The sequence below is a fragment of the Aulostomus chinensis genome, chromosome 19 (genome assembly GCF_037954235.1).
Source record: "Aulostomus chinensis isolate RoL2024-O1b breed Wild chromosome 19, RoL_Achi_v1.0, whole genome shotgun sequence".
NCBI classification, from domain to species: domain Eukaryota; kingdom Metazoa; phylum Chordata; class Actinopteri; order Syngnathiformes; family Aulostomidae; genus Aulostomus; species Aulostomus chinensis.
This window is the reverse complement of record NC_141338.1, coordinates 3,296,993-3,312,573: the sequence shown is the minus strand read 5'-3', so window position 1 is coordinate 3,312,573 and position 15,581 is coordinate 3,296,993. Positions and strand designations below refer to the sequence as shown.

At 43.9% G+C, this 15,581-nt stretch overlaps 1 protein-coding gene across 4 annotated transcripts in view; it reads left to right on the top strand.

Moving 5' to 3' along the window:
• Positions 1–1,928: 1,928 nt before the first annotated feature.
• The window catches only part of pde8b (phosphodiesterase 8B), a 41,280-nt gene continuing 27,627 nt past the window's right edge, over positions 1,929–15,581 (top strand). The window contains exons 1-3 of one of the 4 annotated variants that reach the window (XM_086188544.1): positions 1,929–2,132; positions 5,385–5,789; positions 14,584–14,640. In XM_086188544.1, coding sequence (XP_086044670.1) covers positions 5,508–5,789; positions 14,584–14,640 — 339 coding nt within the window. In that variant the 5' untranslated portion in view covers positions 1,929–2,132; positions 5,385–5,507. Of the gene's footprint in view, positions 2,133–5,327; positions 5,790–14,177; positions 14,466–14,583; positions 14,641–15,581 lie in introns of those variants that run through there. The other 3 variants (XM_086188546.1, XM_086188545.1, XM_086188547.1) reach the window with 3 other exon arrangements.

Genomic DNA, 15,581 nt, shown 5'->3' with positions numbered 1-15,581 from the left:
AGAAAAGAGAGAGAGAGAAAAGTTGCATGTCACTCTTTATGATGTCACGGTGTCGTTCACTCTGCCCCCTGAGGGAAGCACGCTGATTAGCTATCTAGAGCAGAACAGCTCACAGGCTGGGGAGTGTGGGGCATGAACTTGCTGTGTTGACGGTGACTTAAACAAATAATAACAATCACCGTCTTTTATCCTCATCTCTTGTGGGCGGTTGGTTCAGTGACATCCACGCCTGATAGATCATGACGCGCCGCAGACAGACGTCTTATAAGAGTCTGTCACTCGTGAGTCGGGATTCTCACCTTCGCAGAAAAACACTGAATGTTCCCAAGTTTGGAAAGCAGCTTCTCATGCGTGTGTTTGTGTGTGTGTGTGTGTGTGTGTGTGTGGGGGGGGGGGGGGGGGGGTATTTACAGGAATCATCCCCTCGGTTCTGAGAGCGGAATCCCTCGACCAGGCCTCGCTGTCGGTTAACCTCAACAACTCGACGCCGCTGCAAGTCCAACTGATGCACTGCAGAAAAACTACTCAAAACATCACGAGTTACATAACAACTGTCGCCTCGAATGAAAGTTCAGATCGCTGTTGTACAAATTGAAGCTTTTATCCAAAGTACAATCAAAATTACCGAGAAGGTTCTTTCCTATCCTTTAATTATAGTACGCGCAAAACATGATTTGTGTACTTCGTGTCCATGGATACCACTCAAGCATTGTGACATTTGTACTTTCCCCCCACAAACCCACACTGTGTCCTCATCTGACACGTGTCATATCGACAGCAGACTATTCTTACTGTCTTATCTTGTATGAAAGCCCCTAAACTTTTAATTTCACGCCTATAAAACTTTTAATTATGCAATTATGCCCTCTAGCGTCATCCTACCTGAGGAGGATCAACAGATAGCATGAACACATGTCTACTTTTTAAAGAAAATGTCGATATTTTGGGAAATGCACTTAATGTCTGTCAGACAAGCAGGGAGAGCTCTGCTCCTCTCTACCACCGAGCGCCAGAAACCCGCCAGACAGCTGACTGCTAGTTAGCTTAGCCGCAGTGAAGGCTAACATTGGGGCACGCTAGCCGTCAAAAGTCGTCAAACGCACCTTTATCCGAAACAAGTCTTTGCCTGCATTAATAGAACTAGGAATGTTTGAATTTCACAGTGAAAAGACGTTATTTTAGCGTCGGGTACATTGCTGGCACTACTTTCCTGACCAGGCGCAGTGATCTGACGCAGCACCTAAAAAGGCCCCGTTGTAACCTGAAAGACGGCCTCTGGCGATCGCGCTGGCTTTGTGAGAGGGAGAATGAGGAGGATTAAGTCTGGATAAACCAAGACCCTGATCCTGAACTAGCTGAACTCGTAGAGGAGGAAGTGAAGGCTTCGGGGGCTGAGGCAGGTAAAGTAGTACCGGGTATGTATCCAAAAGTTCAAGTCAAGTCAGGAAAAAAAGTCAAACGAGTTGGTGGGGTGGTGATTATGTTCAGGGGGGGGGGGGGGCAACTCAGACAAAAAGCCCCGCATCCCACTTTTATTCGTAGTCCGGCCCTGGTCTCTCTGCCCCCTCTGTCAGGAGGATCCCAGTGATTGACAGGGGTCACTGGAGTGTTTCAGCATCCGCATCAGCCACCACCGCAAGTAAGCAAGAATCAAAAGGGACTGATTTTAAAAGTGATTTCCTGAGGAAATCACACGATTTCTTTGTGTGCAGGATCTTCCTCTGAGGTGGAAGAAAGAAAACCAAAAAAACCACAAGCTTTGACAAAAAGGAGAAATCATCCAGCGGTCAAGATTTGGATTTTTGAATTCCACTGCAGTTCTGACGTGGGTACTTCAGGTGCGTGGTCACCTCGGCGTTGGTTGCGGCTGCGCTGCGAGGACACTAGGGCCTCACGGACACCGCATGAAGGAGGACTGCAAAGTTCATAGGCCCGCAGCCAACAACCAACCACCGGGTACCTGCGGGGCGGCCGGCAGATACTTTCCACTGCCAACAGACGCGCGGAGGCCCGCTGTCTGCCGCGTATTCGCCATGTTTTAATTCCATTTTTGGAGGTTTTAAACGCGGTGGTTGTCAGACATGAGCGGACTGTCAACAGAGGAGGGAACTTTTCCTAATGGACCCCGACAGGTAGGAGCTTCACGCTTCCAGTGGAAAAATACACCAAAAAAAGGAAGAGGAAGAAGAAGAAGAAGATTAATTAGGTTAATTAATGCTAAGAATAGTGACACAAGCAGCAGCCAATAAATCACTAATAACGGCAGCATGGGATGAGTATTTGAAATAGTAGAGATGACGTGAAAAACGAACGTCTTCGCCCTCAGTCGTAACTTTTTAGTCTGCGGCGTTGTTTTGAAGGACATTTACCTGGAACCGAAGAAGAAAAGGTTAAAAAAAAAACAGCGTGAGGAATTGGAGGGGGGGGGGGGCTTGCGCAAACAGCGTCAAAACTAAAGTATTATGTTGTGATGACGTTTGTTGACAAGACTGGTCGTCCAAGTGCAGGCGCCAGGCTGTCAGCTGGGAATGGGGGGGGGGGGGGTAATTTATAAGCTATGTGGGCCCATAAAGAAAGGCTGATGATTCCACAGTGGTGATAGAGAGCCGCGTCATCAGGTACGATGATATTTTATGTCGTTTACGTCACTCTGAACGCGGTGAGGCAGGTTTGGAGGTACTACAGTTTGAAACAGTGCGAGCCTGGCCACTAGGGGGCGGCCTGCCGTCCTGGAGGGTGATGTATTAGAACAGCTTTGTAAGGTGCACCGTCCTGAGAGCCCTCAAAAACCCAACTGAGATTTAGTCGTTCCCCTCTTGCGGTATCCTAGCTTTTACATCAGGATTTCAGGGGATTTTAACTGAAATGTGCTGCCAATGTGCTCGAACCTCAGCTGGGGGCGCTGCGCTTCGGGGTTGTCCTTAATAACCCATCCCTTCTTCACATTTGGCACACGCGTCCACTGGGACTCAGGAGTGAGTTGAAAATATTTTGATGGTCAAATGTCCATCTGCAAATGTGTACGGAGACTCTGAGATGAAACGATTATTGAGTAAACGAGTATTTCTGGTTTTCATGTCCATTTTGTGACCTTTCTTCTTCTTCTTCTTCTTCTTCTTCTTCTCCTTCTTCGTCTTCCTTTTCCTCCGCTGCAATTGCTTTTAGCAAACAAAAAGAACAACACCATGTTTGAGGCAGTACAATTCCTGGACTTTATTCTTCAAAGCAGCAAACTACCAAATGTGTACAGGCACGCCCCACTGTGAGGCAGTGTGTGTGTGTGTGTGTGTGTGTGTGTGTGTGTGTATGTGTGTGTGTGTGTGTGTGTGTGTGTGAGACGGTGGGTTGCTGGCCAGCTCAACCACTAAAACCAGGTCCTGCTCTTCCAGCACCCTGAGGGACCCCAGGAGAGTGACTGAACCTGGCCTCGCTGGTTCTGTTGCAGGATCTTGTCAATGATGCTTGTGTTTCGACACCTGTTTCAGTTCCCTGACGGATGATGAACTGAGTCTTGGTTGATTTCGCGCTGCCGGGGATGTCGACGGTTGTAAAGTTAGCTCTTTCAGGCTCTACGATCCAGTATCTAAATGAGTCACGCCTTATTATTATTTTTACTGATTTTAACTGCTGTTTTAACGCCATTCTTTCCGAAAGTTCACCCGGTTTCTCAGCACTCTTCTGAAGATATTTGGCTGCACCGTGGTTCCCACTGACTTGTGGGACCCTCAGGTATTTGTGTCTGTCCTGAGTAGCTCCTCCCACTCGCTGACACCTGCTAGCATCCAGCTTTTGCCTGCCACGTGGATGAGTTTGATCAGCGTTAAATGACGCTGCGCTGTTCCGCTGCTTGGACCAATAGGCTAACAATTCGTCATCCCTGCTGTCCGTCGGTGTCCAGGTACGCTTCAGGTGGCGCTCTAACATGCTTCAGTCAGCGCTGAGTTTGAAATACTGACTTGAAACAAAGACGCACTGTAAAACAGAAACCACCGTCTCTGCCCTCCTGGCTGGTTTGTATTAAACTATTTCTCCTGTTACCCGGTGTGTTTACCGACACACACACAGAGACGGCTAGTTAGCTCAGCGCAATGAATGGTAGTAGGTGGTAGTGCTAGCATACCTCCGTCTTCGATTCTAAAGCCTGCAGCCTTGTGGTGGTCTGGTTCAACTTGCTCAGGTTCAGGATGTTGGTGTGTCCAGCAGTAACCCTCCTCACCATCCCTCGCAAAGTCAACCATGATGAGGAGCAGCAGTCGCTCTGCTAGTCCTCAATAAATGTTAAGTTTTGTCGGCTGAAGGTCTGGGGTGCAACTGCGCCCTGTCAGGAAACGTGTCTGAGTATGAAACTACAATGTTTCACAATTTTAAATTGTTTATTTCATGGCAAAGTAGTGCAGTGCCCAGGACAAACACACACACACACACACACACCCTTGTTCTACGGCCCTCCTGCACACATAACCAACTCTGTCCGGCGAAGCTGGAGGCGACACGTTGAGCAGAACCAGCACGCTGCCCTCCGTCTTTTACAGGCAACACAACAGACGGTTGTGTGTTTGATTACTTTTGATGGGACCTCATCGGCTAACAGTCATGACGCTAACCGACTGTCATTTGCAGCGTCTTTACTAGTTCATTATTTGTGCCTTTTTTTTCTTCTTCGTTTACATGATCAGATGTCAAAAGCCATGGAGACACACACACACACACACACACACAGGCATCACACAGCTGCACAGGAACAAATGAGATTATCTCTGACTCTGGTCATGTGCTTAAAATAAAGTAAAATATAAACTGAAAGAGAAGATGTTCTTTAAATGTTCTTTACTGTATTATGTTAATTCGACATAACAATGATTGAAATGACCCCTGGAGTCAGGGTGGGAGGGAGAGTGTGTGTGCGTGTGTGTGTGTGTGTGTGTGTGTGGGGGGGGGGTCCTAGTGGGGGGAGAGAGAGAGAGAGAGAGGGAGAGAGAGAGACAGAGAGGTGGTGGTGGGGGGTGGGTCGTGGCCAATCATCTGCAAGCAGAATAACTAAAGTAGAGACGCAGAAGAGAATTCAGTTTCTCCCAGCAGGCCTCAAATGTGAGCATGTGCAGAGGATGAAGCCGGATGTTGAGGCAGAAGGTGATCGAGAGCAGCCAGGTGATCCAGCCGTGCGTTCATTACTCTAATTCATCAGTCATTTCATAGATGACGTCGCGGCGCGGGGCCATCAGCAAGGTGCAGATTATTATCCTAAATATGACATCCAAGATCCTGCAATAGCGGCGCCAGAGGAGGACGCGGATTGCCGGGGTTGGGGGGGAGGTGGGGGGGTGGACGCGTGTGTTAAATCCTCCACACCTCATGTTTCCCTCCCTTCATGTGCTCTAACGGAGGTGTGTGGAGGAGAGAGCGATCTGATCCCGCGGCCGATGCCCGGAGACAACAGGCGGCTGCGGACCCGAGAGGAAGGTGGTACCCGAGTGTTTATTGCCAGGGAGCTGCTGGGTCGCTGAGGTATGGGCTGCGCTCCCAGTATCCACGTCTCTCAGAGCGGCGTGATCTACTGCCGGGATTCGGACGAGTCCAACTCCCCACATCAGACCACCACGATCTCTCAGGGTACCGCGGCCACGCTCCACGGGCTCTTCATCAAGACCGACGCAGCCGAGACCATCCCCTCCGTCATCACCTACCAGAGCCGGCACTCGCGCAACAACTCGTACCGGGATCGTAAGGAGAACAGCGGCGGGCACATCCGCATCGAGGCCGAGACGCAGACCAGCCACACCAGCGTCAAGGTAGATAAATAAGCCCGCTGTCACGACATCATCACGGGGTGGACGACACACACACGTGAGGAGCCGATTGTGTTTGTGTATGTGTGCGTGCGCGTGTGCGTCCCCAGCTGAGGCCCCCCCAACCCCCCCCCCTCCAAAAAAAACCCCTACTTCTAATGACCTAAGTTCATCCAGGCCCGTGCGGACCACATCACCACCATCATCATCATCACCATCATCATCAGTCCCTCTCTGCAGCCATTCAGGTGCCATGATTGAGGGATGTGATGATTGTTGATTTTCTTCTTCATGAATGGCAACTTAGCATTAGCTTACTTTAGACAGCACCATGAACACTATGGCAGCTGTCTTGCAGTAACTAATTTCTATGTAAAGATTTTTTTTTTAAATTGGCGACCCCTGGCTGATGCCCATAACGTCTTATTTTATCGTTTTATTTATCTTAATTTATCACTTTTAAGCCCAGTAAACTAAACAAAATCTTTTTTTTTTAAATTCTCCTTCCATTGCAACAGCCAAAAGGAGCATTTTGTCATTCAAGTTCTCATCTTATATCTTTGTGATTCAAGCACGCGGAAATAGCCAGCCATGTATAGTTAGCCTCATGCTAACGGTGAGTGACGGCTAAGAAGAGCAAAATTGTCCCAGGATGTTTCTTTACAAACTCTCGAGTGCCTTTTTTAACCCGCATGTATGCTCAGTAACCCTCAAACACTTCGATTTGAGTTAAAAAAAAACAAACTAGCTTTTGCCGCTCGCGAATGTTCATTCGCAGCAGCGCCGAAACAGAAGTTCTACCTTGTTTTGCTCCTCAAAGGTCTTTGAGCCCTTTATCACACTGACATTGTCGATAAATCCAATCCTAGACATTTCTGAAACAACATTTCGTGTAATATTTCACATCAACCACCTCCACCATGGGTGAAAGCCTTCCTGTCTGCCAGTGGATGTCAGTAAGGCAAATATCGGCCAACTGATGGGCGCAGCTTGAGTAATATCAGCTGATATTTACCCGTCACAGACATGTTGTAGGGCTACAACGAGGGATTATTGTCATTGAGCTACTCATTATTTTCAAAGTTGTGAATAATTCATTCTATAAGACGTCCAAAAAAAAAAAAAAAAAAATGCCCGCAATTCCCCAGAACCCAACGTGACGTAAAATTGGCTGCATTGGCTCTAAATATCCTGTATCTGTCGCACACCGGTCCTTTATATCCTTCGTTTAAATTCCCGCAGCCTAACTTCTTAACAGACAACAACCTCAGGCGACGGCGACCAGAATCCGAAATGTATTTTAAATTGAGCGAAGATGTGAATCCGAATTTGTCTTGAACGCGGCGTGCGGATCGAAGTGGCCGAAATCAACGGTCAGGCGGTGGGCGACACGCACATGAACTCATCTAACGGCTGTGTCGCTGCACCGCGTACCAAAACACACAACTGAGTCAGTAGGCCATGAGGTGAACATGGAGGCGCGCGCTCAAGGACTTTTCAGAACTTTCAGACTGCCCTGAAATCTTGACGAGTAGATGAATTAACGAAACCTCAGGATAAAGAAAACCGGCTGAAGCAGTCGAGTCAAACCTGAGTTGGATGTGACGTCAAGTGACCAAAATTCAATTACAGGACGGCGTCCAATGCCAGCGTCGGTTTGATGTAGAATGTGGATGTTAGTTTACAAAAATCTTAACTCCTTCCAAACGTCATCAACGTTAACATTTTAACGTCTTGTGACCTCGAGTGAGGTTGTTTTTTTGTTTTTGTTTTTGTTTTTGGTTTTAAATAAAATCAATCAGATCTTCATTTTCAATTAACATCCGTCTGGTGTTGAGTTCAGCAACTTTCTTGCGTTGGACATACGCTTTCTGACGTGGTACCTGCGAGGCCTCGCTCAGGAAACACCCTCAGGCACAAATTTATTCTTGCACACGATTGGACTTTTTTTTTTTTTTTTAAACTCTCAATTTAGTCTCACAGATGGGAAGCAAAGCCTGAAGACTGTGTGTAACTCCTTAATTCTGATGTCAATTGTGTAGCTCTTTTAGAGTTTAAGCTTTTCACACCTGAATGTATGACAGTTATTAGCGTCGTACTAAAAAAAAAAAAAAAAATGCATAGAGTTAATCAGGTTTTGCTTCCAGTTAGACTAATTTAAGGGTTAAAACCCTGCAGCGTGTAAGGATATTTTATGAATGAGGTTTTTTGTCCAACCTATTTGCAGAACATCAAGAATCATGTTTAAAATTCAACGTACTAGCTCATTGGAAGTTTTAATAAATCAAATGAGAAGTATTTCTAAGTTTAGTTAGTAACTTAAATAAAAGTTTTTGAAAAATGAGCGTACAGAACAGTGCTGCAGTTCTCATCCCAGCGTTTTCTAAATTGAACTTCACCACAAGATCCTAAACTCGTCCGGTTGGTTGTGTACACGTCGTGTCGTATTATTTGTGTACTTTATACTTGTTGATGGATCCCTCTCATGAGGGAGCATGTGAACAGATACTTTTTCATATTTATGATCAAACCCTGGAGGATATAGCTGTGTTTTGTTAAGAAGTAGTGTAGCAGATGATCATGTCATCAGACCCGCAGTCAGAGTGGATTAACCCATTCAGGCGTGAGCCAGATATGGACAGGACAGCATAAAAAGACACATTGTAAGATTATAACAAGCATGTTGTTTGACTTGCAAAGGTGGTATTTATTTACAGCTATTTGCTGAGTACAACTGGTTGTGTGTTTGTGCTTAAAGAAATCTTCATATTGTACTACTTTATATTGATGTTTTAACCTTTACAGAGTGCTGTAGGGCTGAGGTATTTTTGTAGTCCCACAGGAAGCTCGCTATGCAGGTTCCCTTGACACACACAAAAAAAAAAAAATTGTACATTGGAGTTTGGATTTTTGCCACACAAACAAACAAAAACAGTTACAAAGAAAAGTTTGTGAAATTAACAGATTATGTTCAGTAAGATAGTTTTCCATATGCACTATTTTGATAATTTGAAATGTGCATGCACTTGTTTCAAGACAAAGCAAACCTTATGCTATAAATAAACTACACTAAATATTTATTACTTCAACATCACCACATCTAGCTAAGTGTTTAATATGATATTTTTAACTAAGGCATAACACTTTAATGATTTTTGTCAAGAGTAAATGCAACATGTAGAAGTACAAAGCTAACGTTAGGCTTTGAAGGCGCTATACCACAGATATATCACTTCAACAACACCACAACTGGCTTAGTACTTCTTGTGTAATACGGTATTTTTACTAATGAATACCACTTTTATAATTTTTAAGTGTAAAATCAATGTGCAGAAGTACAAACCTAACGTTTCACTTTGAAGGACCTACACCTCAGATACATCATTTCAACAACACCACAACTAGCTTAGTACCTCTTGTGTAATATTGGTATTTTTACTAATGAATGCCACTTTTATGATTTTGTAAGTGTAAAATCAATGAGTAGAAGTACAAAGCTCACGTTATGCTTTGATGGAGCTACAGATATATCACTTCAACAACATAACTAGCGTAGCACTTCTTGTGTAATACGGTATTTTTACTGATGAATACCACTTTTATAATTTTTAAGTGTAAAATCAATGTGTAGAAGTACAAACCTAATGTTTCACTTTGAAGGATCTACACTTCAGATACATCATTTCAACAACACTACAACTAGCTTAGCACTTCTTGTGTAATATTGGTATTTTTACTAATGAATGCCACTTTTATGATTTTGTAAGTGTAAAATCAATGAGTAGAAGTACAAAGCTCACGTTATGCTTTGATGGAGCTACAGATATATCACTTCAACAACATAACTAGCGTAGCACTTCTTGTGTAATACAGTATTTTTTTACTAATGAATACCACTTTTATAATTTTTAAGTGTAAAATCAATGTGTAGAAGTACAAACCTAACATTTCACTTTGAAGGATCTACACTTCAGATACATCATTTCAACAACACTACAACTAGCTTAGCACTTCTTGTGTAACACGGTATTTTTACTAATGAATACCACTGTTATGATTTTTGAAGTGTAAAATCAAGTAGCTAACGTTATGCTATGAAGGAGCAACACCACGGGCACATTGTCACAGCAAGTAGATTGGCGCTTCCATGTGAAAAACCCATAAAAGCTTATAAATTCATGATTGTGAGATTTACTGCTGCGTTTTATTGCGCAGAGTAAAACTTGAAAATATTTCAAGTCACCACTGACCTGATTTTACCCCCAAAAATCCCACAGACATTCAGGTGAGCACCCCGTAACAATGCTAACGTGCTCCTGGGTGTCACGACTCGTTCCTACACCGCTCCACAGAAACTTTGTAAAAATCTTTTACTCTTTAGTTTTCACTTTTTACTTTTGTGTAAGAATGACACAGAAAGTGTGTGTATCCAGAGTGCGTGTTGGTTTTTCAGCTGTTCCTTCAGCTCCCCTTCAGCTCCCCTCTATCTCCGAGGTCTGAGAGAGGATCAATGATACCATTTATTATTAAAACCATCTGCCTTTCCCTGCAGGATCTTGATAATCTGCCATGGTGTTGATCACGCTCCCATGTGTGTTGCTGTGTGTGTGTGTTTGTGTGTGTTTGTGTGTGTGTGTGTGTGTGTGTGTGTGTGTGTGTGTGTGTGTGTGTGTGTGTGTGTGTGTGTGCGCGCGTGCATATATGTGTGTGCATGTTTGTATACACGAGTGGTTTGTTTACCCCTCTGGTCAGTGCTTCAGGAGTGTTAACAGTCACATGTGAAGGAGCTGATGCTGGTGGCTGGTACAGACATGCCTCCAGGTCCTTTCACACAGCCGCTCACTCATAAGAGTATGGCCAGAGTGTGAATTAGCACTTTTAAAAGCATTGTAGCCCAACTTTGTTGGGATGCTCAAAAATTCACCACCAGTAATTCAGGTTCCGTGTTCAGAAAATGAACAAAACCAGCAAAACTGAAGCTTTATCAAACCCAGATGAATTTACAGAAGATGGGTGACTCTAGAAAGTGGTGCAGGATTGACTCCTAAACCTGGAAATAACTGAGCGTTGTTGGACGTCCGGTTCCTTTCTTTTCTTCACGGATGCATGACGTTTAATTTTTTTGCCGATATCCAATATGCTAATGATATATATATTTTTAAACTGATTCGGCTGATAGCCAGTTGTTACAGATGTCAGTATTATCAGTACAAGAACAAGATTTCTTTATTTTCACTTTTTTTTTTTTTTACATACAGAATAAACAACACAGTTGAAGTTCTGAAGAGAGCATTAATTCTAAATGTGGGTTAGTCAATCTCTAAAAGCACTGTATCCTACATCTCCCATGATGCAACTTTTAAGGGCCTCTCCACCTGGTAAAAGGAGCGTACCATCTTCTGGAGATCTAAACTGCCTCTAATAAATCAGGAAATTTCGTAATTTCAGTTTGAAAGCTTGAAGTGATCTTTGTTTCCGCAGGAGTGATCAGAGGACTAAAACAAACTGGGAGAGGGGGGAAAAAAATCTGTCCATCCCGGGGAAGGGTTTCAGAAATGGTACGCTCCTCTTCATCATCCAAACAACTTCAACTAACTGCCAACCTGTGTTTCTCATAATGGAGCTGCCTTCTTCTTGATGCAATTTAAATTAATTTTATTGTCTTAGAGTTCTTGTGACGCACTTGGTAATGTTGGCTGTATAAATAAACTGTCACATGAGGCCCAGGTACGTCATGTCATCTCTCTGTCTCACACACACACACACACACACACACACACACACACTGTAATAATAAAGACTAAACAGCCCTCTTATGGTATATCCCAGAGCTTCAGAATGTAATCAGGCTAACAAAGTTACAGCATGTTTAATGTGGCCTTTTGAAGGTGTTTTACACCGATGCAGGATTATTAAGATGACGAGTCAGTTTACATCATGGCGGGAGAACAAAACGTGCCGTTTACACTTCCCCGCACAATGATGTCTCATCGGTTTGAGTAAGTGACTGCGTGTGTGGCTCCGACTTTGAAACTGTTTAGAATAAGAGGTGTATCATTTGATTTCTTTCGCATAGTTGCAGATGAACGTATCACATCGTAATCCTCTACTAAGAGGCAACGTCGTTGTTTATGTGAACGAGGCTTGCAACAAGGCCTTCAAGAATTGTGAATACAAACAGAGACCCGTGATAGTACCAGCATGTCATCAGTATCAGCAGCAATCGTCCTTTCTTCAACGTGCCCGTTGCGGCCTGATGGCTGGTGGTTATCTGGGCCCCGTTTGGCTCAAGACTCGTGATCTGTTATTTACGATCAGGAAACAACGGCCCTAAATATATCATTTCAGGCCAAATCAGTTGTAAATATCAACAGAATTCCCAGTTCATCCCTAAATACAAGGAACAGTCCATCGAGGGACTCAATTAAATATTTGATAATCAGTTCATAGCATCAGTCTCATTTCAAACATTTGCTCATTGCATTTAAGGATGAGATGCTTCTTTTTTTCTATATAAAAAATATAAAAAAAAGATCCTGACAGGAAATAAAGAGGTTTTGTTTTTTAGTTTTTTAATGGTTTGACAAAAAATTGTTAATTTGAACTTTTCACTTTGGGCTCTGGGAAATTGAGACAAACTGTACAAGTATTTTTTTTTTAACATTTCAGAGTTCAACAAATAGTCGGGAAATTAATCGCTGATGTAAATAATCATCAGTTGGAGCTCTGAACACCACCGTGCCGTGTTTAACCTGCCACCGTGTTGTGTTTTCCTCCAGCCGGGCGTTGTTCTCAATGCATGCTGGGAAACTCCTCTTCTGATAAATATCCTCAGCTTCAGGCGCGGAAGTTGATGATACCCACCATCCTTTGCACCGACCACATTTCCCAGCACCCCCAAAAGGAGCTTCCAGGCAACACGACGGTGCTCAGTAAACATGAGGACCAAGCAGCGTTGCAGTCACGTGCATGTAAACACACTTACCTACGGGAACTTCCTTGCATGTAAATAAATTCCACTCCAACATGAAAACTGTTTTCACAGCTGAGGCAACATTCGCCCGGTCTTGGTATCCAAGCCGAACCAAAGTCAAGTCTCAGGTCATGAATTCGAAGTCAAGTCCAGCTTTTAACACGAGTCACATGACTCGGGTCGGCGAGGTTGCGTCCGGTATGAATCTCCGCAGTTCTTTCTTGTACAGTACAATTTCTTAAATACCGGGTTAACTGCCAAGGTTTTTCTTTACGTTAGACAAGTTCTGTTGTTGTTGTTGTTGTTGTTGTTGTTGTTTACTTTTGTTTGTTCAGGGTCAGTTTCAGGTTTGGCAACTGGAAGTGGCCCAGTACAACCAGTTGGGGTTTCAGGCTCAGTCAGACTCAGTAAACAACCAGATCTTTCTAGCTGCTGCGTTCGACTCCCAGTGACTGGTTGAGTTGCTTTAATGCGCGAAGCTCACCTCCCTCCATGTATCCTGGAAGACCTCGCATCAGTGAAGGGAGGGATTTCCTGTTCTCACAACACCGGTTGCCGTAGATCTCGGGGATCCTTCGCCAGCTCAAATCTCGTGGCTTCTGGGAGTGCATGTGATCACAGGATCCCAGAGAAAGAAAAGAATCCGTTCATCCCAGGGTGCAGGTTCAGCTCTTTTGTACTGCACTGTACCATCCTGACTAGCTGCCCCCCATGGCTAACGTTGTTCTGCGGCTCGGTTTGCATGCACATTCTGCAGTCAGTTTGTGGCAAAACAGCAAAGAAGCGTGTTGTTGTTTGGTCAGGACTGTAGTCTGGGGGAACTTTCACACCTGAAACTCTGGTTTCAGATGTAAAGGTAGAGTCTGAGGACCAGAGGAGGCCCCTCAGACTCGACGCCCCTCAGTGGTGGTCGCTACATATAAAGTCACAAGTTAGCCTTTGAATGCAGCTGTTGGTGACTTGAATGTGGGTCAGGTGTGCCCTCCATGCACCTAACTACCCTGGAACACAGTAGCTGATGGGTGGTTGAGTCACTGCTTCTTTAGTCATAACCCTCCACACCACAAGAAGTTACACTTAACTAAACCCCCCCACCCTTGCTTCACCTTTGTGGCTCGCGTATACCTGATCCTAAATACCTGGGTATCCCACTGGGGGTTATGAGTGTTTGTTGGTTAGCACAAAACATTTTCAGTGTAGAAAAATACCTGGATGGTTAATGACACACACACACACACACGCTCTCCACAGTCCTCTGCTGACTCATATTGTGTTTGAAGTGTGGAGTAAGCATGTGTGTGTGAGTGTGTGCGCGTACATCCATGCACATTTAGCTGAGTTTGCACCAGAATGACGCATGTGGTTAAGCAGACAGGCGACACGTATAAAGAGTCCCGCGTGTGATTCTTCTGCAGCGGGATTACGCAAGTAAACCTGCGTGTCGCTAATGCTGTCTAAAGAGGTTTGCTGCTAATACTGCATCTAAGTGTCAGTGTAGGAGAGGCGCTGGAGGAAGAGCTCGATATTTGCTGTTCTAAGGGTGATTTCTATCCTGGTTACTCCACACGTCTGCCTTGTGAGGGGAAGTACTTTTCTTTTTTTGCTCAGTGGGATGAAAGCGGGCAGTAAGAAAGAAGATTAAAGGTGTTGAAGTGCAACAGGAAAAGCAATATGTCAATATGCTCCTGGACATCAATGGTAAAATGGTAAGGAGCGCTCACAGGTGTGTGTGTGTGTGCGTGTCGTGTGTGTGTGTGTGTGTGTGTTCTACGATGTGTCTGGGGTGTGTGCGACTGACGCGTCCTCTCCTTCTTTCCTCTGCAGGTTTCCTCTACAGAAGAATGTGTGGGACCGATGAGATTGACTCAGGAGCCGATTCAGGTGAGAGTGAAGTCGATTTACAACATCTGGAGTCCAGTTGCATGACGAGCAGAGGATGTTCTTATTCTGCTGGCCAGCAATGGATTTAGTTGACAATGTGTTCACAATAATAATAATAATAATAATAATAATAATAATCATCATCATCAACATCATCGCCCAGACCTCCACCAAGGCCGGTCAATGATCTGCCCCTTTACATGCAAAATCCACAGCGGAGACTTATTTATTTCGTCTGTCTCCACAATGTACTGTTCATCTCTTTGTACTGGTAGTTAATCTTACTTGCCCGTATATATTTGTTATTTAATTTTTTTTTATTGAATTTTGTTAAATCGAATTGTTCTATTTCTTTCTCCGGTAGCTATTGCTCTCGCATGCAACTGTATTTTCACAATGTGCTTGTTAAAAAAAAAAAAGAAAAAAAAGAAAAAAGGCTTTGTTATAAAAATGCAAATCCTCATTTTAAACGGTCATGTAGGTGCGGGAATATTTTCAAAAATACTTGAAATACGTCTTGTTTTTTTCATGTAGTTTCATGTAATATTTCCTGAGATATTCATGACTTTTTCTTTTTTTTTAAATCTTGTCTCACCACTGTGAATAATCCTTCAGAAATGAAAAGTCTCCTGGGTCCAGTGACCTTGTGAAAGTCCGTCCAGAAGCTGTTTTTTGTTGTTGTTGTTGTTGTTTTTTTTGTTTTGTTTTTTGTTTTTGCATAATCCTGCAGAGAGACGCGCAGGCAAAGTCGTATTATACAATATGTCCAAATTAAGCTGATTAGAAAATAGGCCCGAGTCTCACAAACCTCTTCAGCCAGATTGAGTTTCCTAATTAATTACATGTTCAGATTAAATGTTCAGTTTAAATCAACACTTCCTTTATTCTAAATCTTGCTGTTGAAAAAAGAATCTTTTTTTTTTTTTTATATATACATTTGC